Source organism: Neofelis nebulosa, chromosome 9 (genome assembly GCF_028018385.1).
Source record: "Neofelis nebulosa isolate mNeoNeb1 chromosome 9, mNeoNeb1.pri, whole genome shotgun sequence".
Lineage (NCBI taxonomy): Eukaryota > Metazoa > Chordata > Mammalia > Carnivora > Felidae > Neofelis > Neofelis nebulosa.
In genome coordinates, this window is record NC_080790.1 from 115,078,279 (window position 1) to 115,105,141 (window position 26,863).

The 26,863-nt window shown below is 47.4% G+C and overlaps 1 protein-coding gene across 2 annotated transcripts; it reads left to right on the top strand.

The window, feature by feature from the left end:
* Nucleotides 1-23: 23 nt before the first annotated feature.
* On the top strand, nucleotides 24-24,901 carry POFUT1 (protein O-fucosyltransferase 1). Of its 2 annotated transcripts, XR_009248939.1 has the most exons (8): nucleotides 24-265; nucleotides 1,917-2,038; nucleotides 6,122-6,304; nucleotides 7,682-7,794; nucleotides 18,531-18,723; nucleotides 20,548-20,790; nucleotides 21,763-21,990; nucleotides 23,598-23,713. XR_009248939.1 is itself a non-coding variant. In XM_058685261.1 (7 exons), the coding sequence occupies exons 1-7, from the start codon at nucleotides 133-135 to the stop codon at nucleotides 23,784-23,786; spliced, it is 1,176 nt and encodes a 391-aa protein (XP_058541244.1). In that variant the 5' UTR covers nucleotides 24-132; the 3' UTR covers nucleotides 23,787-24,901. The 2 variants fall into 2 exon arrangements, 1 of the variants encoding a protein (XP_058541244.1); XM_058685261.1 differs by lacking the exon at nucleotides 21,763-21,990 and having other exon boundaries at nucleotides 23,598-24,901.
* Nucleotides 24,902-26,863: the final 1,962 nt, after the last annotated feature.

Consider the following 26,863-nt stretch of genomic DNA (forward strand, 5'->3'; position numbering starts at 1 on the left):
CGCCCGCCCGCCGGCTAGAGAGGCCGGGGCGGCGCGCGGGCGGCGCGCGATGACCGCCGGGAGCGGGGCGGACGCTCGCGCCCCTCCTCTCCCCGCCTGTGCGCTACCCCGCGCTCGGGCTCCGGAGCCGTCATGGGCGCCGCCGCGTGGGCACCGTCGCCCCTGCTGCTGCGTGTGTCTCTCCTGATTCTGATTCTGCCGCTCCCGGGGCTGCTCGCGGGCTCCTGGGACCCGGCCGGTTACCTGCTCTACTGCCCATGCATGGGTAAGGCCTCCCGAGCCCTCTGCTCAAATAGGGAAACTGAGGCCCAGAGAGGAGGGCCTCTTCTGAGGCACTCAGAGATACCTTGACATGTCCAGGACAGAAACCCAGCGCAGGGCATGGCCTGCTCCTCGCCTCCCTGCCCCAGTTGCAGTGGCCCTGAGGGACCTCTGTGTCCAGCCTTCCAATGTGGCAGATGAGGAAACTGAAGCCGGAAGAGGTGATGTGTCTTGTGCAAGGTCTAAGCCATCCCAGAGTTCAGTAAATGGAGTTTGCTGGGGCAGGACTTGATATGACTGACTCAACGTTGGCTCTGGACGATTTTTTCACCAACCAATAGTATTTATAGGACCCTTACTCTGTGTCCAGCCCTGTTTTCTGCTCTGGGGATACAGCAGTGATAAGCTAGAAAACGCCGTGCCCCTGTAGAACCTTCATTTTAGCGGGGGGAAAGACAGACAATAAAAGATACACATAAAAAATAAGTAACTATGTGGAGTATCATAGAAGAGGATGAACACCGTGGGAAAATAAAATAGAGAAGAGCAAGGGGGAATCTAAAAGCTGGCTGAAGGGTGCAATTTAAATGGGGTGGTGGATCGTCATCGTAGAAGTCATTTCTTTTTCAGACCCTGCAGATCTTGATGATTTGGCTCTCTGCACATCATTACCACCACTCCCTTCTCTCCAGGTCCTCCAGCTGCAGCCACTCTTTATTCCCTCTCTGTTTTTCACAAGTAATCAGGTCCTGAAGCCTGTGCTATTCCTTCTGCCTGGAACACCTTCCCCTTCACTTCTGCCAGATCAACTCCTTCCCATTCTTAGGTCGCATCTTAAATGTCACCAGAAAGGGCTTCGCTGACCTCAATGCAAATAATCTCCACTTTATTGTCTATCAATCACCAAACTTTTCCTGTCTTGACATCATCAGAATGTGTCACTGTATACTTGTTTACATGTTTAATGTCTCTGTAGCTGGACTGTGATTGCCTCGAAGGCAGAGACCTTATCCTTCTTGCTCAATCCCGTATTCCAGTACCAAGCAGAGAGCCTGGCACATTGTGGCGTCTCTCTATTTGTGGAATGAATGAATGGATGTCATGCTAGGGACAAGGAAAAGAATCAGATAGGGTCCTCACCCCAGGCCCCCAAGGTATTTACAGGCTGAAGACACAGCCAGTACAAAGGCCAGGAAGTGAGAAAGGACATTTGAGGAAAAGTGAAGAACCGGAAATAACTCCAGTCTGAGGTGGGAGGCAGAGGAGGGGATTCAGGATAGCAGAGGATTGGTGAAAGGATCCCAGTGAATGAGGCACTGGAGTTGCCCCTTTCACGCACAAGTGAGTGGAGATAGAGGTGGAAAGGCAATCCTGGATGAGAGAACCCCAGGAGCAAAGGCATGGGGTGAGAATGGAAAGTGTAGAGCATGTTTGGGAACACCAAGGCACCTGGAAGGTCTGAGGCAGAGGGGTAGGACCTAAGGGCCTTGATTGTCAGACCCAGGAGTCCACACCTGGATCCTATGCTGCCAGCTCCCCTGGCTCTCCTTGGTGTCCCGGTCCTCCTCACCCCTGGCTCTGCGTCCTTTCTGGACCCTGCATGCCCCATGCCCTCCATGCCCCAGGCCTCACCTCAACCACCATATACCATCCAGGGCGCTTCGGGAACCAGGCCGATCACTTCTTGGGCTCCCTGGCTTTTGCAAAGCTGTTGAACCGCACCTTGGCTGTACCCCCTTGGATTGAGTACCAGCATCACAAGCCTCCCTTCACCAATGTGAGTACCTCCCACTGACCTTAGCCCTTGTCCATCTTACCCCAATCCTGCTTACCTCCTCCTGACCCCAAGTCCTTCTCTGGGCTTTACCTCCCACTCCTCTGAGCCTGCCCTGCTCCCCACCCAGAACTGTCTTCCCTGGCTACCTGGCTAACACTTATCCAGTGCCTTCAGTCTGCCAGGCACTGTCCTGAGCACTGCAGGAGGACTAGCTCTTTTCTCCCTCGTTACATGCCTACATGCCTATGAGGAAACAGGTTCCCAGAGGTTAGGTAACTTGCCCAAAGTCACACGGCGTATAAGTAGTGTAGAGCTGGAACTCAAGCTCATGTCTGTCTGACTCCAGAGCCTGTGATAGGAACTTAAAGCTCCATTTCCACCCCTGATTGGTCTCACCCTCTGGGCATCCCATTAGTCAAAGGGTGATGGATGCTAGTGTCAGTCTGAAGGAGAAACTGAGGCACAGGTTAGTTAATAATGTGTCCAAGGCCATAAACCCAGGCGGTCTGGCTCCAGAGCTGCCTCACCCCGTCACAGTGATACTCAACACCCTCTAATTCCTTGCTTTTTATTTGTGTCTTCCACTGATCCTGTGTCTGTCTTTGTTCACACTGTGTCCCCCAGAGGCCTGGCAGTAGGAATTGAATTAATCTGATGAACTGACTTTAAAAGTTTTTAATAAACTTTAAAAAACGATATTTAGTATGTACAAAACACTGTATTTCATTCTTACAGCTTTTTCTCTGCGTAGGTTTTATTTATTTTTATTTTTTTCTTCTGCATGCCTATATTTAGAGAGGTTTTTATCAGAAGTTAAAAGCCAGAGTACCTGAGATCATAGTTTGGCTTTGCCACTTACTGGCTGTGTAGACTGGACAGAGTACTTACTTGATCTCTTTGTGCTCAGTTTCCTCATCCTTAAAAGAGGCTGATAGTAATTGTGGCCACCTCCCATAATGAGTGAGTGATTGTAGCATGCCTTGAACATTGTATGCCTCTCTCTTAGAATCAACTAAGTTCACAGGGGCGCCTGGGTGGCTCAGTCAGTTAAGCGTCCAACTTCGGCTCAGGTCATGATCTCGCGGTTTGTGAGTTCGAGCCCCGCGTCGGGCGCTGCGCTGACAGCTCAAAACCTGGAGCCTGCTTCAGATTCTGTGTCTCCCTCTCTCTCTGCCCCTCCCCTGCTTGTGCTCTGTCTCTCAAAAATGAATAAATATAAAAAAAAATTAAAAAAGAATCAACTAAGTTCATCAATGCAAAGTGTTTAGGACATAGGAAGTCCTCAGTAACTGGGAGCCACTGATGTGCTGATTTTTTGCACTCAGTGTTATAGTTTAGACATCGTCTGTTCATCTCACTCTGGCTTGTTTTCTTTCTCTGGCTTTGTCTTCTCAGCCAAAAATCTTTCCAAGTCTCTACTTCTTGCTTTTTTTGGGTTACTCAACCCGTCCAATTACTCTCCTCTTCCCCACTGGGGCTGTTCTCACAGAGGTCACCAGGGACCTCAGAATTGCCAAATCTAGGTGTCATTTCTCAGTCTTTCCCTCAGCTATTCTCCTGGTGACACCTGGTCCTGTGAGCCTTTCTCCTTCCTGAACATCCCTACTCTCCTGTCTTCTAAGACACAGCCTATTCCTGCTTTAGCCCTGACCTCTCAGCATTTTCCTCTTTGTGTTGTATTGGAGGCTTTTCTCTCTCCACTCACTGTTTAAATATTAGTGTGTCTCCTCCTCTTGTTTGAGTATTAGCTCTGTGACCTCAGTTGAGTTATCTGGATTCTGTCTGCCTGGGTTTCTTCATAAGTACATTGGAGATAGTTATATTCCTACCTCTTAGAATTAGATGAGCAAGTCCATGAAATGTGATGAGCATACTAAGTCAGCACTCAATAAATATTAGTTGCTGTTATTAACATCATTTGATTTGTTGTAAATTTCTGTTAAATCTTGTGGCTTTCACTGTTTTCCACGTACCTCCCAACTTACCTGAGGCCCAGATCCTCCTCTGATCACAAGCCTGTGTTTCTAATTCCTAAGCCCTTGAGTCTATTTGGAGGTCCCACAGATACCTCAAATTCACAAAGCCAGAACTGAACTTGGCATCTTTCCCTCACAAACCTGTGTCACCTCCTATATTCCCAGCCTTAGTTTATGTTACCTCCATTCACCTGGATACCATGCCAGGAATCTAGAAGTCATCCTGAATACCTCCTTGTACCCGCTACTTCATCTTCCTTTACCTCTCCTAACCTGTCCATGCCTTCCATCTTCACCTGGACTTATGCTCAAAAATATATGTTGAATGAGTACTTGAACAAATAAAGGGATCGTTGCAGTAGCCTCCTGATTCCTCTTCCTTCTCTAATCTTACCATCTATATGTTCTCTCCTCTGCCACTAGAGTGATCTAAGAGGCAAATCTCCTATTATTTCTGTTTAAAATCCTTCAGCAAGACCTAGTTGCTAATGGTTAAGTGCCCCAAAGTCTGTTGGAATGCCAATGGCTTGTGAAGGAAGGGTGCAGTGGTTAAATCAGCTTGGGAAATTATATTCTCAATACCCCAGCCTCCCAAACTGGAGATTCAAACTACGTATTACCATACTGCAAAGTCCTGTAGTAAAGAAATCAGCTTAACACAGTGTTTCCCAGGTCTGTGTAACTCTGGAGCCTTTTGATTGCAGAACTCTTTATTCTCCTGAACTAGTGGAACATGCTTGGGAACCCTGAGCTATAGGGTAAAGTCTACATTTTTATTCCATGGTGTTCTAAAAAACTTTTTTAAATCCAGAAAAATACAGAGATTAATACAGTCACCATCCATGTACTTACCACTAGAAGTGATCGTTGTTAACATTTTCTTCTTTGCTTCATGTTTCTTTTTTTTTTTTTTTTTAATAAAAGAAATAAAGTATTATTACAGATGAAGTTGTTAAAAGATAAAGCCTCACGTGGCTCCGGAGGCTAGTCCCGCTCCCCTCCCAGTCCCAGAGGCAACCACTGTCATGGATATAGTGTCTTCAGTGTGACTCCTTCCAAAGTCTTTCTTGTACTTCTGCTGTGGCACTGAGCATCCTTACACCCATCTCCTGGTGCAAAGTGGGAGAGCTTCTCTAGGGAAAATACGTAGAGGTGCAAGGAGCATTTTAAATTCTAGTAGATGCTGCAAAATTGCATTCTAAAGTGGTTGTTCCAAAACGTATACTTTGACTACCAGCCAGGTACAGCAGTCCCTGTTTCCCCACATCCTTTCCAAAAACTAAAGTTAAGTTTTTAGGTCCTGGGTGGCTCAGTCAGTTGAGCGTCTGACTATTGATTTCGGTTCAGGTTTCACGGTTCAGAATATTGAGCCCCATGTTGGGCTCTGAGCTGATAACATGGAGCCTGCTGGGAATTCTCTCTCTCTCAAATAAATAAACGTGAAAAAAATTTTTTAATAAAGCTTTTTAAAAATGTTTATTTATTTATTTTTGAGAGAGAGAGAGCACAAGCTGGGGAGGGGCAAAGAGAGAGGGAGACACAGAATCCAAAGCAGGCTCTAGGCTCTGAGCAAATTATTGTATTTGCCCAGAGCCCCACACGGGGCTCAAACTCACAAACCGTGAGACCTGAGCTGAAGTCGGATGGTTAACCAACTTAGCCACTCAGGAGCCCCTAAAGTTAAGCTTTTAAATCTTTGCTGGTCTAATGAGTGAGAAGTGGTCTCGTAATTGCAATTTGTTTTTTTCTAATTACTAGTGAGTTTGTATATCTTTTGAGTGTATTGGCTATTTGGGTTTTCTTTGCTGTGTAAGTTGTTCACTCCTCTCCTTTGCTCACATTTTCTCTTACAGCCTATGTCTTTTTTCATCTAGATCAGCAAGCATTTTTGAACACAAGGGGTGTTACTATTTCTTTGTTAGTTTGCAGATAAATTCTCCCAGCCTGTTTCCGTTCTAAGTTTGGTGTCCTTTCCTAAAAGTTTTTCATTGGCTCACAGTCTGAGTTATCTGGGTCTTGGATGCATGCTTTTATTAAATGTCTTTAAAAGAGCCACTAGGATACTGAAGAGGGACCTCTGCCTCTCCTTTTCCACCTTTTTCTGTAGCTCCATGTGTCTTACCAGAAGTACTTCAAGCTGGAGCCCCTCCAGGCCTACCATCGGGTCATCAGCCTGGAGGACTTTATGGAGAAGCTGGCACCCACTCATTGGCCCCCTGAGAGGCGAGTGGCATACTGCTTTGAGGTGGCAGCCCAGCGAAGCCCTGATAAGAAGACGTGCCCCATGAAGGTGGGTCTGGGGGACCCTTTATGCCTGTTCCATGTCCTCTAGGCCCCTGAGACGCTGTGATGGCAATATGTGGGGGATGGCACTAGAAGGGCTTAGAGTAGAAAGATGGAGATTTAAGTCCCATTTGTGACATTTGTCAGCAGTGTCACTTTGGGCAGAGTACCTTGATTCCCTTGAGACTTTATTTTACCAGCAAAATAAAGACACCAATCCCTGCTCTGTCTCACTCATAAATGTCATGAGGGTCAGGTGTAAGAGTGCTTGTAAACTGTGAAGTGCTACATCAGTAATAATAACTAATACCCATATGGCACTTACTACGTGCCAGGTACCATGCTTAGAGCTTTATACATGTTAACCCAGTTACTCCTCAAACTGCTCCACTAGGGAAGTACTATTAATATCCCCATTTTATAGATGGGACATGAGCGTAACACAAAGAGGTTTGGTATTTTCCCCAGGGTTACATTAGCAAACAAGTGGTGGAGCTGGGATTCAGCCCCAGGTGATTTGGCTCCATTGTCCACCCTCTTAACTTGTATACTTGCCTGCCTTTCAGTGGGTAAATAAGAAGCTGTCATATTTTATCAGGAGAAATTTATAATTTTCTGGCACTTTGGGAATAAGACAATCCCCAGTATGTCTGTAGGTGCTTATGCTAAAGTCTGGGGAGGGTGGTTGGAGGAGCCACAAAACTTGAGAAAGGAAGACTTGGCTTACAGCCCCAGCACTGGCCTCACCTTGGGCAAGTGTTTTACCCTGTCTGGACCCTGGTTTCCATCTTGAAAATACAGGCATTGAGGGGCACCCGGGTGGCTCAGTCAGTTGAGCTTGATTTCAGCTCAGGACATGATCTCACACATGGTTCATGAGAGTGAGCCCCATATCTGGCTGTGCTCTGACAGCCTGGAGGCTGCTTGGGATTCTCTCTCCCTTTCTTTCTGCGCCACCTTCTCTCTTCCTCTCTCTTAAAATAAATTTAAAAAGCATTTAAAAAGAAAAGAAGAAGGGCGTTGTATTAGCTGGTCTTAAAAGTCTCTGGAAGCTCTAGTCCAAGATCCAAGGCCCAAATCCAAGGTTCACTCCCTCCCCACTTACCCCACCAATGCTGCAGCTTCAGTGGGATATGGCACGTAAAGGAGGAAAGAGTCCTTTAGACACTGGTGAACATTTCCTGCTGAAAACCAGATTGGAGGCCCAGATGCTCTCCTCAGGTCTCCAGCCCAGGCTTTACAAAGTGGCATTCCTATTGGGCCATCCCATGAGGTGTTTCAACCTGTGTCCAGTCCACCAGAGTTCCCCCACCCACAATTCCTTGGCCCCATCCCCAAAGGGCTTTCCCTCCTCAGTAAGCCTTTGATCACTCTCTTTCTGCAGGAAGGAAATCCCTTTGGTCCATTTTGGGATCAGTTTCATGTGAGTTTCAACAAGTCGGAGCTTTTTGCAGGCATTTCCTTCAGCGCCTCCTACAAAGACCAGTGGATCCAGAGGTACTTGGAGGGGGCAGTGTTGCTGGGTTTAAGGGAGGGGCCTGGGGCCCATGAGCATTCAGCACCTTCCTGACCCTCTTCCCCTCCACCACACCCTGATGTATGAGACCAAAGGTGCAGCCGTTCTATCTGTTGAACTTGGGATCCTGTGTGATCTGTTCCCATCTCAACGCCTGACACGGTGGGACGTTGACCTGCCACAAGGTTGAGCAAGAGTTTATCGGCCGATAAAGGATGTCATAAAAAGATTATTGTGCAGTCACATGGGTCCCGATTTCCTCCTCTAGGCGTGAGAATCATTCCCCTCTTAACCTTCCTCCTCACAAGGTGAAAATTGGAAGCAGCGTCTAGAGAAAAGCAGCTTCAGGTGCAGACTGAGAGATGATGTCATCCAGATAATAATTGGATGTGCTTTATTAATTGTGCTACAGTAGGCCCTATTAAAAAAAAAATAGGTTAGCAGGGCACAGGCACAGGCTGTGAAATATTTATAGAGCGTCTGTCATGTATGAGACATAGTGCTCAAAAGCCAGAAGTGATATATAAAAATGAAGAAGACCCAGCCTCAGCCCTCAGGGAGCCACAGGCTGGTTACAATGATGATAACTATCAGAGTGCGCTTGCCTTGATGCTAGAGCATGGCAGGAATGAACGTGGGCTTGAAAGTCAGACAGGTTGGGAGCTGTGAGAGACATATGAATTCACACAGGGTCACGGCACTTGGCATTCAGTAGACCAAGGACAGACTGATGTAGAGAAAGGAGTCACGCTCATGGTAAGTCAGACCTGGGCTCTGATTCACCCCTGCCTCTTTCTCAGGCGACCCTGAGCAGCCTCTCCAGCTGTCTGGCCTGAATGGAAGGAGCACTATGGTATCTGCTTCCTAGAGCTTAGAATGCATGGCACATAGTAGGGGGCCAACCAATGTTAGCTGTTACTGTTGTTATTCACATGCTTTATTTCATACAAGCCTTTGAGAAACTTCATGAGGTGGGTGTTATGATCAATTTCCATTTGACAGGTAAGGAAACAGCTCAGTGAGGTAAAATAACTTGCCCAGGGTAACTGAGCTGGTGAGAGGGCAGCTGCAGTCCAAATGTAACTCTTTAATAGATGAGAAAGCTGGGGTGCCTGGGTGGCTCAGTTGGTTAAGCGGCTGACTTCGGCTCAGGTCATGATCTCGCGGTCCATGAGTTCGAGCCCCGCGTCGGGCTCTGTGCTGACAGCTCAGAGCCTGGAGCCTGTTTCAGATTCTGTGTCTCCCTCTCTCTGACCCTCCCCTGTTCATGCTCTGTCTCTTCCTGTCTCAAAAATAAATAAAAAACGTTAAAAAAAATTAAAAAAAAAATAGATGAGAAAGCTACTGTTTATTTAGTGCCTACTGTGTACCGAACACTGTTCCAAGTTTTCCTTTCACTACCTAAGTCTTCTAAGGTTACTTACTCGATACTTCCACAAGTCTGTATGACAGGCATTATTGTCTTCTGTGCTTTACACTTAAGGAGATTGAAGCAGAGAGGAGTGAAATCATGTGTCCAAGGTCACACAGCTTGAAGTGGCAAAGCTAGGATTTGAACCCAGGCAGTCTAATTCCAGCGCACCCATTCTTAATCACTATGGAGAAAACAGCTGTGCCTGGAACAGGTGCCAATTCCCATTTGGGACTTCCGAGCTAATTAAGGAGCTACTGAGGACACTTGGTCATGGCAGGTTCCACTCCTCCCTCATGGTTGGTCTAGGACATTCCCATTTGACCACCTACTTGGTTCTTCCTATTCAGTTCTGAGTGACCTGGAGCTATTGCCAAAAGGTAGATCTGCCCTCCAAGGGTGGAGATTTTTCTCCTATTGACAAAGTGCCAGGAAAAAAATATGTGACACCAGCTCCAAAAGTAGTTCCAAAAGCAAATTCCAGAAAACCAGAAATATCACACAAGCCTGGTTGGAAGAGAAGGTACAGTGCTGCATGGATGCATCAGTCAGGGAGTGTTGCTAAAACACTTGCTCAGTGCCTCACCATCTTGTTTGAGTTCACTGAGTTGTAGGAATTGCATGATGGCTTGGGAAAGCTTGGGCTTTACAGCCAGATTTCCCTCCTCTCCCCTCCCCTCCCCTCCCCTCCCCTCCCCTCCCCTCCCCTCCCCTCCCCTCCCCTCCCCTCCCCTCCCCTCCCCTCCCCTCCCCCTTATTTAAGAAGCACCTGCTGGGTGTCACGTACTGGTCTGGACACTGGGGATACTGGCAAGAATAAGACAGATAAGGTCCCTGCCCTGATGGAGCTGAGTCTAATGGGAGAGACAGTGAATAAGCCTTTACAGAAGATAATTCCAGAAAACAAAGTACTATGAAAGACACAAACAGATGTTGTGTGTGAGACCTTGTCTCAGTCAGCTCAGGCTGCTATAACAAAATAGCACAGACTAGGGGTTTAAACAGCAGGTGTTTATTTCTCGTGGTTCTGGAGGCTGGGAAGTCTGAGACAGGATGCCAGTATTGGGTTCTTGCATTGGGTTCTGGAGATCTCCCTGGCTTACTGCCTTTCTGCTGTGTCCTCACATGTTACAGTGAGAACAGGCTCACTTATAAGGCGCTAATCTCATTATGGGGGCTCAACCCTTGTGACCTCAACTAAACTTAATTGCTTCCCAAATGCCCTACTTCCTAATATCATCACCTTGAGGGTTGGGACCTCAACAATGGATTTGGGGGGACACAAGCATTCAGTCCATGAGAGACCTGAAGAAAAAGACCCATCCGTGGAAAAAGCTGGAGAGAAAGGTAGTTCTTCATGGTGGGGACACGGAGAGCAGAGGCTCTGAGGCAGGAACAAGCTTAGTATGATCAAGGGGCAGACAGAAGACCAGTGTGGCTGGTGTGGAGTGAGTGAGGAGGAGAATGGGAGACTGTGCCGTTGTCTTTTGCTGCATAATAAATCATTCCAAAACTTAGTGGCTCAACAGCAGGGTATTATTATTTTCCCAGAGTTCTGTGGGTTGACTGGGTTCAGCAAGGCAGTTCTTGTGTTCTTTGATTTTCCATGTTCTTTATAGAATCCCAACTGTACAAAGTTTCAATTCATGTTAAACATCAAATTTCTTGGTGTAAGTATCCTTTAGAATACCCACCACAGATTTGGTGGGAGATTTTTTTTTAAATTTTTTTAATAAAGAAGAAAATTAAATTTACTCCTAATCCACCACCCTGTCAAAAAACACTCTTTGCATTTTGATGTATGTACTTCCATTCTCCAGTGCTTTTTTTAAATGTCTTTTTAATTTTTATTTTTGAGAGAGAGGGAGAGCACTTTGCATGAGCGGGGGAGGGGCAGAGACAGAGAGGGAGACCGAGAATCCCAAGCAGGCTCCGCGCTGTCAGCACAGAGCTCGAACTCATGAACCAAAGATCATGACCTAAGCCAAAGTCGGATGCTTAACCGACTGAACCCCCTAGGCACCCCTCCAGATACTTTTATACAAATCTACTTACCTATACAGATTAACTTAAAATGAAATTACTGCATATAGTTTGTAATTGAGTATTGTTTATCATTTCTCAAGAGTAATTAATATCAGTATTTACTAGGTTAGTAAATATTGCTGGCAGGATTAGTTCTAAACATAAAAATGGGAGATTTCAAAAAATGGTTACCATGGTGTATATAAGTGTATTTGTGCCACTGGAGTGTGTGTGTTATTTATTCATTTACCATTGTAACCACTTTTTTAAGTGTACAATTCAGTAGCGTAAGCACAGTGAATTGTGTGACCACCACCACCGTCCATCTCCAGAACTTTCTCATCACCCCAGACAGAACCTCTGTACTCATTAAACACTACTCCCCATTCTTCCACACCTCTGCCCATCCCTCTATTCAATTTTTCTGTCTTTGAATTTGCCTGTTCTAGGTCTCGTATAAGTGGAATTATATGATATTTGTCTTTTCATGCCTGGCTTATATCACTTGGTATAAGATCTTCAAGTCTCGTCTGCGCTGTAGTATATATAAAAATTTTAGTCCTTTTAAGGCTAAATAGTTCATTGTATGTACAGACCACATTTTGCTTATCCATTCATCTATTGATGGACACTTGGGTTAGCTGGGCATGTCTTGCTTTTTGGTCAGCTTTCAGCTGGGGCTGGAGTCTGAAAGCTCAGCTGTACTGCGCGTCCACAAGGGCTCGCTCATGGCTAGCAAGCAGGTGATACTGGCTGTCACCTGGGAGCTCGACTGGGGTAGTGGATTGGTGTGAGTACACTTGACCTCTCCATGTGACTTGGACTTGTGACAGCATATCAGCCAGGTTGCTGAGGATGCATCCAAGGGAATGAGTGTTCCAAGAGGTGGGAAGTAGAAGCTGCTGGCCCCCAAAGCCTGGGCCTGGTGACCGGGACAGTGTCACTTCTGCTCCATGCTGTTGGGAGGAGACATAGAGCCCACCCAGTGAAAGGCGATTTGAAGAATTGATCTGCCACACACAAGGAGATTGGAGAAGCGGGCAGGGGTCAGACTGTGCTGGGCTTTGTAGGCCCTGCTGATGCGGTCTGATAAGAAGCCTGAGTGCTTTGTAGGGGTGAGCTGGCGAGTATACATATTTTAAACATTTTCTAAAATAGCGGACACTTGCTCGCTGTAGAAAGTTGTCCTCTGGGCCCGCGGGTATGAGTATAGGGAGAACGGCATTGGAAAAGGTCAGCCTCTTCCCTGGCTTACTGTATGAGTAGGCAGATTGCTTCCCTTCTCTGGCCAGTGTTCTAACTGTAAAATGAAGGAGGGGAGCAAGATCAGTGGCTTCCATACTGTTCCTCAGAATTCTTAAGAAGTGCCTGTAGTCCCACGAGGCTGGCAGTGCAGAGCCTGCTTGGATGGGCTCTGGTACCCTCCCCCACTGCCTTTAACCAGTAATTCTCTTGTGTAACAACTGACAGTTTGGATGGCCACAGATCTAAGTGTATTAGGCATAATTTAAGCTACATGTTACAGAAAATCCCAAATAACAGCAGATTAACAAGATTGAAATATATTCTTTCTTTTTTAATGTTTTATTTATTTTTTATTTTTTTAATGTTTATTTTTGAGAGAGAGAGAGAGAGGGAGAGAGGGAGAGGGCAAGCAGGGGAGGACAAAGAGAGGGCAGGGGAACAGAGAATCCAAAGCAAGCTCTGTGCTGACAGCAGAGAGCCCAAGGTGGGACTCAAACTTACGAAGCATGAGATCATGACCTGAGCTGAAGTCGGAAGCTGAACTGACTGAGCCACCCAGGCACCCCAGAAAGGTATTGTTTTCTTAAGTAAGAGAAGCACTAGGGTATGCAACCCACGGCTGGAAGGCAGCTCCCGTCTCTGCCCAGCCATCCCAGTACTGACTTTTATCCTCAGTGTCCCCTCACAGGGCTGTTGAAGCTCCAGCCATTACATCCTTGCCCCAGGCAGCTGGAAGGAAAAAAGGGCAGAAGGGGGCCACAGCCTCACCTTTTTAAGGAACCTTTCTAGAAGTCCCATACAACCCTTCTTGAATCTCATTGGCTAGTTCTTAGACACATGGCCTATACCTAGCTGCAAGAAGGACAGAAATCTTATTTGGGGCTCCCATATGTCCAGCTAAAAATCGGGTTCTAGGAGAAGGGATAAGAGGTATTTCTTCCCCACTAGGTGATTTCTGAGAATCCTTCTAGCTCTGCTGCTTCTGAGTCTGAATCCCCTGGTAGAGGTTTAATTCAACAGACATTTATTGCACGTCTGCTGTTGGAAGACTGTGGACCATCATGCTGAACCATTCTCATGGCATGAAGGTAACCAGTATTTGGAGCTCTTAGGAAATTCTATCACCATCACCACCATCATCGATATATTGCGTGAAACCCACTGCAACTTTTTAGAAATTCGACTTTATGTTTTAGAGATTTGGCCACATTGATTGTGTTAGCTTCTCTTGAAATTTTCCATTTTGCACGAATAAACACAACAGCTGTGGTGGGCACACCCCTTTCTTCACACCCAACGCAAACACCTCCCAGCTCTCCAAGACCAGTCGCCACTCCCAAGCCACAGCTCCTACAGGAGGGCTCCCTGTCCCACTTCTCCTCTGCTGCCTTCTGCACACTGATGTGCTCAACAGCCGTCTTCCCTGCTCTCACGTCAGCCCTTATTCTTCCAGGCTGCAGCCTTCCTGAGAGGCCCTAAAGAGGTGACATGTAATTGGCAGGTCGGAGACTCGAAGGATGAGGAGCCAGCCAGGCAAAGAGCGGGAGAGAAAGATAGTCCTTCAAGATAGGAACATTAAGAGCAAGGCCCTGCCTTGTGCGGGGCGTCCCTGCATCCTCTGTACTCAGCATGGTGTTCATCCACTGTCCCACAGATGTAATCTGGGCACATAAGTGGATGCTGTGCATACAGAAACCCTGGCTTGGTGGGGGAATCTCAGTAGAGTAGGGTAGGGGTTGGCGGGGGAGAAGAACCCCAGACGTTTACTGCACCCAGCAACAAGAGCATATGCCTTGTTCAACTGGACAGTGACCAGGCTAAGGGCCTGATCTAGGGCACTCGGGCATATGGAGCTAGTCAATCTTTCTTTCCAAACAAGGTCCCTAACGCTCCCTTGCTTTCCAAACAACACTTTCCTCTCTCATTGGGAGTAAATAAACACATCATTCTCGGCCTCTTGGTGCTTTGACTGGTCAGAGCTGATGTCCCAGTGGTGCAACCATGTGCCAGTCCAGTTCTAAGGAGAGGGGAGGGACATTCCAAATCTAGAAATCACGAAGGGTCAACTGCAGGTTCTCTCCAAGAGGGCAGAGTGAGCACAGATCCTGATTTATCCTAGTGTTCTAGCCTCCCTGGGAGATCACAAACTCTGGCTTTCCTTTTAAAATCTTTTGAGGTGACATCTAAAAGGAGTTTGGCTGAGGGCCTGGCAGTAGTAGGTGTTCAGCTCATACTCACTTCTTTTTCCTCTGACCCCTGACAGCCTGGCCTGGTCTTTCTGGTAAGACCCTTGAATTCTTCCCATCCACTCATTCATTCATTCTGAAGGTATTGATTGTACCCCCTGTGTTAAGGGTTGGTGATCAGAAACAAGACCCAGACCTGGCCTTTGAGGGGCTCGTTGATGGCACTGGGGGACTGAGAGAGAGGTGCATAGTTAACACAGGTTCTGGGGACACCTTGGTGGCTCATTTGGTTAAGCATCTGGCTCTTGGTTTTGACTCAGGTCATGATCTCACGGGTTGTGAGTCAAACCCCGCGTCAGGCTCCATGCTGACAACTCATCATGTGCTTGGGATTCTCTCTCTCCCTCTCTCTTTGCCCCTCCCCAGCTCGCTCACTCGCGCTCTCTCTCTCAAAATAAATAAACTTAAAAAAAAAAAAAAGGACAAGCCCTACATCAAGCCATCAGTGCAGAGCCCACTTCAGATCCTCTGACCCCCTCTCTTTCTGTCCCTCCCCCACTCACACACACTTGCACTCTCTCTCTCTCTGTCTCTCTTTCCCTCAAAAATACACACACACACACACACACACACACACACACACACACACACACACACACAAAACCCACACAGGTTCTGGAGCAGACTGCCCAGACTCAAATCCCAGCTTCACCAATTCTTAGCTGTGTGACCATGGGCCTGTTACTTAACCTTTCTGTGCCTCGATTTCCTCATCTGTAAAAAGAATAACGATAGTGCTTACTTCACAGGGCTCTTGTGAGAATCAAATGAGTTCATACACGTAAAACAATTAGAACATTGCCTGTTGCATAATAAGGCTCGATAAATGATTCACATGCACATATGTATAAAATTATTATTATAACAAAGAGCCAGGATGTCAGCAAACACTTGATTGTTGCTTCCTTGGCACAGGCCCTGGACCAGAGTGTGTGGGACTCACGGTGAGCATGACTGCCCAGGCTCCTACCCTCGTGGGCTGACGTGAGAGCAGGGAAGACGGCTGTCGAGCACATCAGTGTGCAGAAGGCAGCAGAGCAGTGGGACAGTGAGCCCTCCTGTAGGAGCTGAGGCTTGGGAGTGGCGACTGGTCTTGGAGGGTTGGGAGGTGTTTGCAGAACGAGGTGTTCGGGTTGGGTGTGAAGAAAGGGGCGTGCCCACCACAGCTTTTGTGTTTATTCGTGCAAAATGGAAAATTTCAAGAGAAGCTAACACGATCAACGTGGCCAAATCTCTAAAACATAAAGTCAAATTTCTAAAAAGCTGTGGTGGGTTTCGCGCAATATGACAATAATGATGGCAATGGAATTTCCTAAGAGCTTTCTATATGCCGAGTATTGTTCTAAATGCTTTGCTTATATTAATCCATTTAATCTGCTCAAGAGCACTGTGACTTAGGAGCTATTATTAACCCTATTATACAGATAAGGGAACTGATGTACAGAATGGTTAAGTCACTTGCCTAAGTTAGTAGGTGGCATAGTCAACATTAGAACAAGGCTGTCTGGCTCGGCAGCCTGTGCCTTTACGATTACACTGTGTAAAAAGCACACAAAATAATACCTTTTTGTACAAATAGTAAAAGTGTAGTCATGCACAAAACCACAATATCTTCTGGGAAGAGGAAGTAGAGGAGGGAAAGAGATGACAGGATAGACCTTTTATTTTGGTCTTTCTTTTTTAAAAAAACCTGAAACAGAGCAAAGTATTAACATCTGCTAATTTGGGTGGTGGGTATGTGGGTTGTAAAATTATTCTCTGTATTTTCCTGTATGCTTTGAAATACCTAATTTTTCATTGAGACTTTTATGGAGGTAATTATAGAGTCACACATCGTAAGAAATAATACAAAGACAAGAAAACAACAACAAAAAGAAAGACCGCAAAGAGGTCCCAGATCCTGTCCACCCAGTTTCCCCCAAAGCTGGCATTTTGCAAAACTGTAGTGTAGTGTCACAGCCAGGATGATGACATTGACACAGCCCACCCACTGTATCCGGATTTTCCTAGTTTTACTTGTACTCGCTTCTGTATGTTCATGTTTGTAGGTTTGTGCGTATGTTTAGGTCTATTCAATTTTACACAAATTTTACACATAGGTAAGTTTGTGTGTCCACCATCACAGTCAGGACACCTGAACGATTCTAACTTCCCAAGGATTCTCTGTGGTCAGTTTATAACTGCATCCATGTCCCTAAACACGCACGCACACCCTAGCCCCTAGCAACCACTAATCTCTTCTCCACTTCTCTTCTCTATTTTGTCATTTCAAAATGTTATGTAAATGCAGTCACACAGTATGTAAGATTGAGGGCTTGGCTTTTCTCACGCTGCATAATTGCCTTGAGATCCATCCCAAATTGTTGCCTGTCTCAGTGGTTTGTTCCTTGATATCTCCGGGTCGTATCTCATGGTGGGATATCCCACAGTTTATTTAACCTTTCACTTGTTGGATGTTCGAGTTGTTTCCAGTTTGGGGCTAATAGGAGTAAAGCTGCTGTGAACATTCATGTACTGGTCCGTGTGTGAATATAGGTTTTCGTTTCTTCGGGATAAATGCCCAAGAATACAATTGCTGGGGGATATGGTAATTCATGTCTGTCTGTCTGTTTATTTGTTTAATGTTTATTTATTTTTGAGACAGAAACAGAACATGAGTGGGGGAGGGGCAGAGACAGAGGGAGACCCAGAATGCGAAGCAGACTCCAGGCTCCGAGCTGTCAGCACAGAGCCCCACGCGGGGCCCGAACCCACAAACCGTGAGATCATGACCTGAGCCGAAGTTGGCCGCTCAACCAACTGAGCCACCCAGGCACCCCGCATGTCTGGTTTTATAAGAAACTGCCAGACTGTTTTCCAGAGTGGCTGTGCCTATTTCATAATTTTAAGAAAAGGTTTTTGGCTGACAGAGGAAAGGCAGTCCAGGTCGAGGCAAGAAACATACAGAGATCTGGAGCCAGAAAGTGCATTCAGGCTTGTGGAACCAGCAGGATGTGTCATGTTGCTAGGACAGACTCTGGGGTTAGCTGAAGAGGGAAAACAGGTTTGCTCTTCATTCAGTCAACAAACACTTACTGGGCTCTTCCATGTGCCAGACACTGTCCAGCACACGGAAGCACCGCCTTCAGAAGACTGTGTCTAGCAGAGAAGACAAGGTGAAATAATTACAAGGTCCATAGTTGACAAGGGTGAAGGAGAACCTTCGGGAGGGTGTGACGAGGGCATCTGCAGACATCAGGTGCTTTCCATGAAGGTAGGGACGTGCCTGTCTCGTTCTCCCCCTGGGCCCCAGCACATAGTAGGCAGTCAGCAAATATGTGTGAAATGTTGAGCGGATGCTCTCACGCAGTGTACCCACTCCCTGTGAGCATGTCCTGTCCACGGCCCTCTGTAAGCAGCTGTGTGTCCCAGTCCCGCCGTGTGGGTAAAAGGGCAGAGGCGAGGCCCAGACACCCCACCCCGCAGTGAATTACCACACCACAGATTGGAAGCCAGCGTGACATTCAAAAGGTTGGAATGTTCTACTGTAAATTTTTAATTGTTAAACAAGCAAAGAGGGTTGTAAATTCCGTGCGACGGGACAGTATTACATATTGTGCCTGTTGTCGCCGCCACGTTTTCTTATCAGCCCGTTGGGGTTTCACAGCCTCTCGTGCTTCTTGCATGTTAGAGGGGCCCCTCTGCAGGGTCTCTGGGGCATGGTGCGACACCATCCTCTTTCCTGTGGAGGTGGCGGCCAGCTCTCCGTGCGTCCTCCATCTGACTTCCCCTCATTCCGTCTCATGTCTAGATTTTCTCCAAAGCAACATCCAGTGCTCGCCCTCCCAGGGGCGCCGGCCCAGTTCCCCGTCCTGGAGGAGCACAGGCCACTCCAAAAGTACGTGGTATGGTCGGACGAGATGGTGAAGACGGCAGAGGCCCACATCCGCGCCCATCTCATCCGGCCCTACGTGGGCATTCACCTGCGCATTGGCTCCGACTGGGTAATGTCTCCCTTCCTCCCATGGCTGGCTTGACGTGTCCCTTACTAGGGCCCATGCCTGTGGGCGTTGAACACTGAACCCACTGCACCGAGTCCCAGCCAGGGCAAAGAGGTCTCATTCAGCCAAGTCTGTGGTACCGTATTCCATGATCCTGCCGTAGACACATCAGAAATGTGGCTCCAGAGTGCTTACTTGCCAACCCTCATTTTGACAATTGCCATTTTTGTCCTTACTTTGCAGATGGAAAAAGAAACATCAAGGTAGACTCCAAGTCAGGCAGTAAGCCAGAGAGAGACCCGCAGCTCAGGAGTCCTCTGGTCCAGCTCAGCGTTTAGCCAGTAGACTCTGTTGAAAAACAAGCTCTGGAGATTGGGTGGGGCCCCCAAGAAATGAAGATGTCATCCTCCAAATTCGGAGGCTGCTTAAATATGCAGAAACCTCATCAGATTATCTTCTGTGTGGAAATAACAGAGCAACGTAGACAGTCTCCTTAATTTACACAAGAAGATATATGTGTGTATGTATATTAGAAATGCTCATTGTGGAAGACTTGAAAAATACTGACGAGTATAGAAATTAGATCAAAATTCACTCAGAGTCCATTGAGGAAGTACAGGTGACCCTTGAACAACCTGGGTTTGAACTGCGCAGGGGCACTGAAATGCTGATTTTGTACAGTGCAGTGCTGTACCTGTGTTTTCCTTACGACTTTCTTGGTAACTTTTTCTTGTTTCTAGCTTCCTTTGTTATAATACAGTACGCGGTATGTAGAACATACAAAATATGTGTTCATTGACTATTTATGTTATCAGTAAGGCTTTTGGTCTACAATAGGCCATTCGTAGTTATGTTTTGGGGAAGTCAAAAATTATATGCAGGTTTTTGATAAAAATTATAAGCACGGGGTCGGGGATAGTGTCCCTAACCCCTGTGTTGTTCAAGGGTCAACTGTAGTCACACGCGTATGCCCTTGACTCCCTTCCCGCCCTCCTTCCACAAAGAAAAGGAGCCAGGCTCGGAGTATCTTGGCCCAAAATATCTTGTGAATGGTTTCAGCCAAACCTTTAAGAAACAGTTTCTGTCCATATGTGCTTAGAACATAAAAAGATATAAGATGCCATTTTTTATAAAGCTAGCATAGCACTAAAGCAAACTCAGATAAGGTCAATTCAGAAGAGTAGATAGTGCCCATTGTCACAAACACAGATGCCCAAATTCTAAGTAGAATATTAGCAAGTAAACTCCAATAACATATTAAAGAGCATATAACACAAGTAAACTTCATCCCAGGAATGTAATTCACCGTATTAGCACCCAAAGAGGAAAAATCACATAATCATCTCAATAGAGGCCAAGAAAGTATTTGATGAAAGTCGACACTCATTCATGATTTAAAAAAAAAAAGAAAAGCAAGGAAAAGAAAAACTTCTTAACTAACCGGGAAAGAAGGGACCCACCTTAACTTGATAAAGGCTATCTCTCCGAAACCCACAGCAAACATGTACTTCATGAGAGCTATCAGAAGTGTTCCCACTGAAGTCAGAAATCAGATAAGGCTGCCCATTATCACCACCACGGCTCAGAATTCTACTGGAGTTCCCAGATAATATAGTAGAACTAAGAAAAAAATATTTTGTACAAAGCCAGTACGCCACTACACGGCAGTAACCGCTGTTACTGTTTTGATGCGTTTCCCTCTTCCCTCGGTGCTTTTTTAAAAAACACAATGCAGCTTCTGTACAGCCTTTCTCCACTTAGTGGCTCCTGCCCCTGGGGTCCCGGGCCGTTTGCAGCCTTTAACCCTGTCCCCCTTCAACACTGCAGAAAAACGCCTGCGCCATGCTGAAGGACGGAACCGCAGGCTCCCACTTCATGGCCTCCCCGCAGTGTGTGGGCTACAGCCGCAGCACGGCGGCCCCTCTCACCATGACCATGTGCCTCCCTGACCTGAAGGAGATCAGACGGGCCGTGAAGCTCTGGGTGGAAGCGCTGAACGCCCGGTCGGTCTACATTGCCACGGATTCTGAGAGTTATGTGCCCGAGATCCAAGAACTCTTCAAAGGGAAGGTGTGTGTGGGCCCGGTGGGGGTGCGGCAGGAAGGGAATCAAAGAAAGCTCCAGGGTGGCCCCACGGCTCCCTCTACGTGCTTTATGTCCTTCTGACACTTAGGCATTTCCGCTCCGGTTCCTATCCTTCCTTCAAACCCTGGCCCAAACACCTTGGCCCATTCTCTCCAGTTTCCTCTGCATTCTTGTAGCTAATGTGTCCCTACTGGAGCTATCACAGTATTTTATCACAGCTGCTCTCGAGGCACTGTCTAGTCTGTGTGAGACTAGAAACACGTCCCACTTCTTCCCAAACGTTGTGGCTTCTTGAAGGCAGGATCAGAGGCTGACTCACCGTTCTGTTCCTCAGCTTGTAGAGGCCTTGCCGTCACCATTGTCTAGGTCAGTGCTTAACACAGTAGACACTCGGTGACTGTTGAATAAGGGCTTAAAGAGTGGGCCCTTGGGAGAAATCCAGTGTAACAGATTAAGAGCTGGACTCTGGAGCCAGAGAACTTGGGTGCTACCCATTGTGCAGTCTTGCACAAGTTACTTTAGTTCTCTGTACTTCTTTCGTTTTCTGTAAAATGGGACTGAGAGTAGTCCTGTTTCATAGGGTGATTGTGAAGATCAGATATGAAGAAAATAAAACCATTCCAGTGCAAAACAAGTGCTCAATAAAGTTAGCCATCACTGATAGTAGGAGTAGGTGGTTGATGAATAAAGGGAATGCTCTTTTGTACTTCGTAAATGCTTAAGGAAGTGGCGAATAGTAAATATTCAGTGTGTGACTAAAGAGTGGGATGTGCTTGGTGCTCTATCAGTGGAGGGTAGGTAAGAAATATCAATAAAGTGACTGAATTAATACCAAGCATTCAATAAGATTTTGTGGAATGAATGAAAGCCCTAAACACCTGCACAGACCTTAAAAGGTTTGCTTTCTAACAGTGGGAACCCTTGGCTTTATGTGAGGGGCTCCCTTCTCTCTTTTAGCCCAGACACCAGCAGGAAGCCCTGACTTGAAAAGAAGGTGCCAAGTCAGCGCATCCTGGCCTGCCTCCCTCCCACCCGCTTTTTAGAAGACCATCAGAGCTGGGAGACCTTGGGGCTCCTCCAACTCAGCCCCTGCATGTTATAGCTGAGGAAACCAAAGTCCCAAGAAGGGATAGAATTTACCCAGGAGGTCTTGAAGCTAATGATAGTGGGTATGACACGGAGCGGGTAAGTTTCAGGGCGTGGGTGGAATTATTTGGGGGATTTTGGCCATGATTATACTAGTATTATTTCTCTGCTACCATCCAAATAGCAAGATGATGATTTTTGTTAGATCAGAAATCTCTGTGTGACAGCAAAGCACTTTCAGCCCCAGCTCTGCCCACACCCCCACTTCTGTACTAAGTTGAAGCATTTGGAGAGTCCCTGGGAGTTTTTTCGTGAGTTTTTAGAGTTGATATATTTGTTACACGTTAAGTCTCTTGCCATTTTCTATTTCCGGTTCATGTGTCACTGTTGTCGTCCTTGCCTACTCCTCAACCCCTCTGTCCATGGGGTCAGAGCCCACCCTTGCTCCTCCGTTAGGCTGGGCCACTGCTGAGCTGAGGATGCTGATAAATAAGATGTAGTCTTGCCCTCCAAGACTCCCAGTCTAGACTCAGGAAAAGAGACTTTGCACAGAACTCTAATATATGCTGCAAGAGAGGTCCGGGAGCTTGAGGAGAGGCAGGGGCTCATTCATTCCTGTGTCCAGTCAACAGATAGTTATTGAGACAGGCCCTAGCCAGCAGTGACAAGAAGACCACCACAGCCTGGCCCCATCAAGTGCAGGAGGCTGATCTTAATCAGAGTGAAAACTACAAGCTGAGATGTGTGCTCCAAAGTAAAGGAATGTGGTTCTGTGAGAGTATAGAGCAGAGGACCCTGGCCTAGACCAGGGTCTGCAGAGGTGAGACTGGAGCTGCAGAGTGAGGGTCAGGTAAGAAGCAGACAAAAAGATGAATGCCTCAAGCAGAGGGAGAGTGCATGCAAAGGTCCTGAGGCAGGAAGGGCCTGGTGGATAGTGGCTAGAGCTCAAGGGATGATGGGAGAAGGTATGAGAGGTGGAGAGGTGGCTTGGACAGGGCCTTGTAGGCCACATTCAAGATTTTTCATCTTCATCTGAAGAGAAGTAGGGCACAATTTAAGAGTGTTCAACTTGCAGTGGAGGGAGGGACAGAGAAAAAGTTTTTCCAGCTGCTCTGTGGTAAACACACAGAAGCAGTGAGGGGACCCATGAGGAAGTAAGAGATTGTGGTGGCTGGGCCCCTGGAGTGATGGTCCACCAAGAGAAGGGGTCACTTTTGGGGAGTATCTCGGGGACAAATTGAACAAGACTTTGGGGCTCAGAGGCATCTAGGCAGCAGAACAGGATGGGTGGAGCCCTATGTGATCAGATCACAGTTTGATGGGGAGAGCCACACCTGCTGGCCTAGGGCTTCATGAGAATGGTGGAACTCGAGCTGAGCCTTGAACTAGAATAGGAAAAAGACACTCCAGGCAGAGGGAACCACACCAGTGAAGGAACCACACTAGAGGGTGAATGATGCTGTATTTGGAGCTGAGGCTGGCAGTGGGGGAAGGGTGTGCCACGTGGGGGTGTGCTGAGACAGCATCTGGGCAACAATGCCAGCGGAATGCCCGACCCCATGTTTGAATCCTCTATGCACCTCCTTTTGTGTCTGGCACTTCTGTGCAGGGGAAGAAAGCTGGGGGTATGGCTGCAGGCCTTGGCCAGACTGGCCACCTTTGCCTGCAGCCACCCTGGTGAAAATGTTCTGCCCTCCCTCCTGCAGGTGAAGGTGGTGAGCCTGAAGCCCGAAGTGGCCCAGATCGACCTGTACATCCTTGGCCAAGCTGACCACTTTATTGGCAACTGTGTCTCCTCCTTCACCGCCTTCGTGAAGCGGGAACGGGACCTCCAAGGGAGGCCGTCCTCTTTCTTTGGCATGGACAAGCCCCCTCAGCTGCGGGATGAGTTCTGATCCTGGCTGGAGCATGTCACCAGTCTAAGCTGGTCACACTTGCCAGGCCTGACAGCCAGCAGTGCTCCCAGGACCGATTCCCAAGGATGCAAGCTCTTCCCCCTCGCCAGAGACAGGAAAGCACCAGGGACTTCTGGAGGAGGAGGACTCCATCTCCCGGGGCACAGGGCTTTCAGGCTCCCGAGCCAGAGCGTCTCCAGTCCCTGTGTGCCTCTGCTGTTTCTCCTGGGGATTTCTCACACTGGCAAAGCAGTCTGACCTCCATCTTTTGGTCTGCCCTGCTCTGAGCAGCCTAGGGGGCTGAACTCTTCTCAGTATTTTTTTATATAAAGAGAGACAGAGGTTCTTATAGTTTTGATATGAGGTCATGACTACCCTAGAACTCTCCCTCATTTTTAAAAATCAGTGAAGTTCATTACCGTAGGTATCTAAAGTGACCTTGAATGAGGATGAGGCCAGGGGTGGAGCGGTTGTATTGACCCCTTTTCCAGCTGACCCCCAAAGTAGCCCTTAGACTGGGCCAGAGCCAACCCCACTGCCTGGCCAGAGCCATCATCTACCCCTCTTCCGAGCCCATTTCCATGCTCACTGGGGCATGAGCACTTGTCTCATTATAAACACTATGCAAGTAGAAGTTAGGAATCATGATGCTGTGCACTGCTCTGCTGCAGACACGGAGTGCTGCCCACACAGCACGTTCCAAGTAAGGAGCACCTGCCATCGAACGAGACCATCATGCTATTGCTCTCAGAGTCTCCTGGTGCTTGGTGACCTGCCACAAACCTGGCTCCATCGAGATCTTGGAGCGTATCACCAGGGACCAGCAGTGGATGGCCTGGCGGCATCCTTCTGAAGGCTGCCCTCTCCTCCTTCATCTGTGTCCTAAGGGGCCTGGTTGTAGAATTTTGCCATTAAGTTGCTATCCAAAACCTGTCCCCGCAGCCTCCTGCCTGTGGCTGGAGCTCTGAGGCCATATTCTCACAAGGGAGCGTTTGCTAAGCCTCTGACCAGGTAGGAGATACCCCTGACCCAGAAGCCATCAGATTCCCAATCTGCCCTTTCCTGTCCGATAAAATCTCTGCCAACCCCATGAGGCTTAAAGTATCACATTGTGCGTTTTTTTTTGTTGTTGTTGTTGTTGTTGTTTGTGGTTTTTTTGTTGTTTTTTGTTTTTTGGGGTTTTTTTGACTTTCAGATGCTACAGTTGTGATAATCCATGACTCCTAAGATTCTGTGATGTTTTGGCCTTGTGGTTCTAAAATTCATGTCTAACACCTGCTGGTGTCTTCCCTGCCATGTGCCTTCCCTTGGCCTTCAATCCTGGGAAGGTGGAGGAGAGTCTAATGAGAGCCAAGCCCAGAGCTCCGTGCAGGGCTTCTCCCTTAAATTACCTTTGGGGAAAAAAAAAAAAAAAAAAAAAAAAAAAAAAAAAAAAAATTACCTTTGGGAAGAAACATTGTCTTTGTCAAGGCCAGAGGTTGCAGAGCAATAAGGATTTCAAACACCAAAGGTGGCCTTTGCTGCTTGGAGCTGCTGCCCGACTTGAAGCAGAGAAACTAGAGAAAGGGCTTGGGAAATGTGAGATGTTCTAAATCCTGGGTGGACCCTGAGAGATGGCTTGTCTGTTCAGACTTGCTCACAGCTTCACTCATGGGTGCAGGGGCCTGTGCACACCTGCCTCTGTGGGGTCGCTGGGGAGGGGCGGCTCACTTCTGGTTTTGTGTGCTGAATTTGTTCGCTGTTCACAGCCTCACACTAGGCACACGCTTTAGAGTCTGGGGCTCTGATGGGCCATCCAGATCACTTTGATTAGCATCGGCAGTGGTAACAACTCGTGTTTCTGGCGAGAAGATGCCAGCGTTGTAGTCAGATTCAGTTGTGTTCCACAGGCAGGCACTCTATTCCTCTTTGACCCAGTTGCCTCACCTATAAAAATGGTGATAAAAAACCGACGGGGTTGTTGAAAGCCTCAGATCAGATAAAGCATGTATAAGAGGACGTTGTAAACTAGAAAGAACTAAAGGCGCATATATGGCTGCTGATTAATTTGGTGGCCTGTTGTCGCACACCTACTCTGTGCCAACACTGTGCTTGTCAAGTGCTTTATGGGAATTTAGCCCCCACTTCAGCCCTGGGCGTAGGAACTGTTAATATCCTTCTCTTGCTGCACAGGGAAAAACTAACACTCAAAAAAATTCTCATAATTTTCTCGGGGCCACATAGCTAGTGGTGTTAAGCCAGGATCTGACCTCCCAAAGCAATTACCATTAGCCCCACACCCCCCCTTACTGCCGCCAGTTCACAGGATGTACTTTACACAGTGGGGGGTGGGGAGCGGGGTTCAGATGGGAGAATGATCAGCCACTTTAGTTCCCACTGGGCTCCTGCTATGGGTCTGTTACTGCCAGGAGGTTTTGGGGAAGGAGAAATCACCCAAAAAGCCCACACGAGGCTTGTAGTTCTTTCGATATTTATTCCCACATTCTTTCATTCGAGTCACCAACTATGTGCCAGGCTGTGTGTTAGGTACTAGAGATTCAGCAGAGAATCAGACATAAAGTCTGTTCTTAAGGTATTTGCATTGTAGTAAGTACACGACCCAATGAAGACATGTACTGGGGGAGGTACTGACCAACTGCTATGAAGAAAAATAAAGGGTCTGAGGTGTTCACAGAGGGAGCAGTGCTGTTCTGGATGAGGAGTTCAGGTAAAGCCTCTCCCAAGAGCTGCCAGAAAGAAGGAAGGGGCCACTCAGATATCTGGAGGCAGCACATTCCAGGCAAAGGAAACAGCAGGTGCAAAGGTCCTGAAGCTGGAATGACTGAGTGAAGAGTGGCAAGGAGCTTGCATGTTTGGAATGGCAGGACTGAGGCAGGGAACGGAGCAGTAGATCAGAGCAGGCAAGGTCCTATATCCTGGAAGCCAGTGGTAAAGTCCAAACTTTTATTTGGAGAGATGGGGAGCTTTTGCAGGGTTCTGAACAGAGAAGGATCAAGATCTGCTTATAGTTTGAGGGACCCTTCTAGCTGAATGTGGAATAAAGGTGGGAGGGTGGAAGCATGGAGACCAATGCAGGG

Bases quoted from the DNA above. Each gene is read 5' to 3' on its own strand.
- POFUT1 (XM_058685261.1), top strand. From the start codon at position 133: ATGGGCGCCGCCGCGTGGGCACCGTCGCCCCTGCTGCTGCGTGTGTCT. The intron at 266-1,916 runs GTAAGGCCTCCC...TATACCATCCAG, and splicing joins GCTCTACTGCCCATGCATGG to GGCGCTTCGGGAACCAGGCC. The intron at 6,305-7,681 runs GTGGGTCTGGGG...CTCTTTCTGCAG, and splicing joins AGAAGACGTGCCCCATGAAG to GAAGGAAATCCCTTTGGTCC.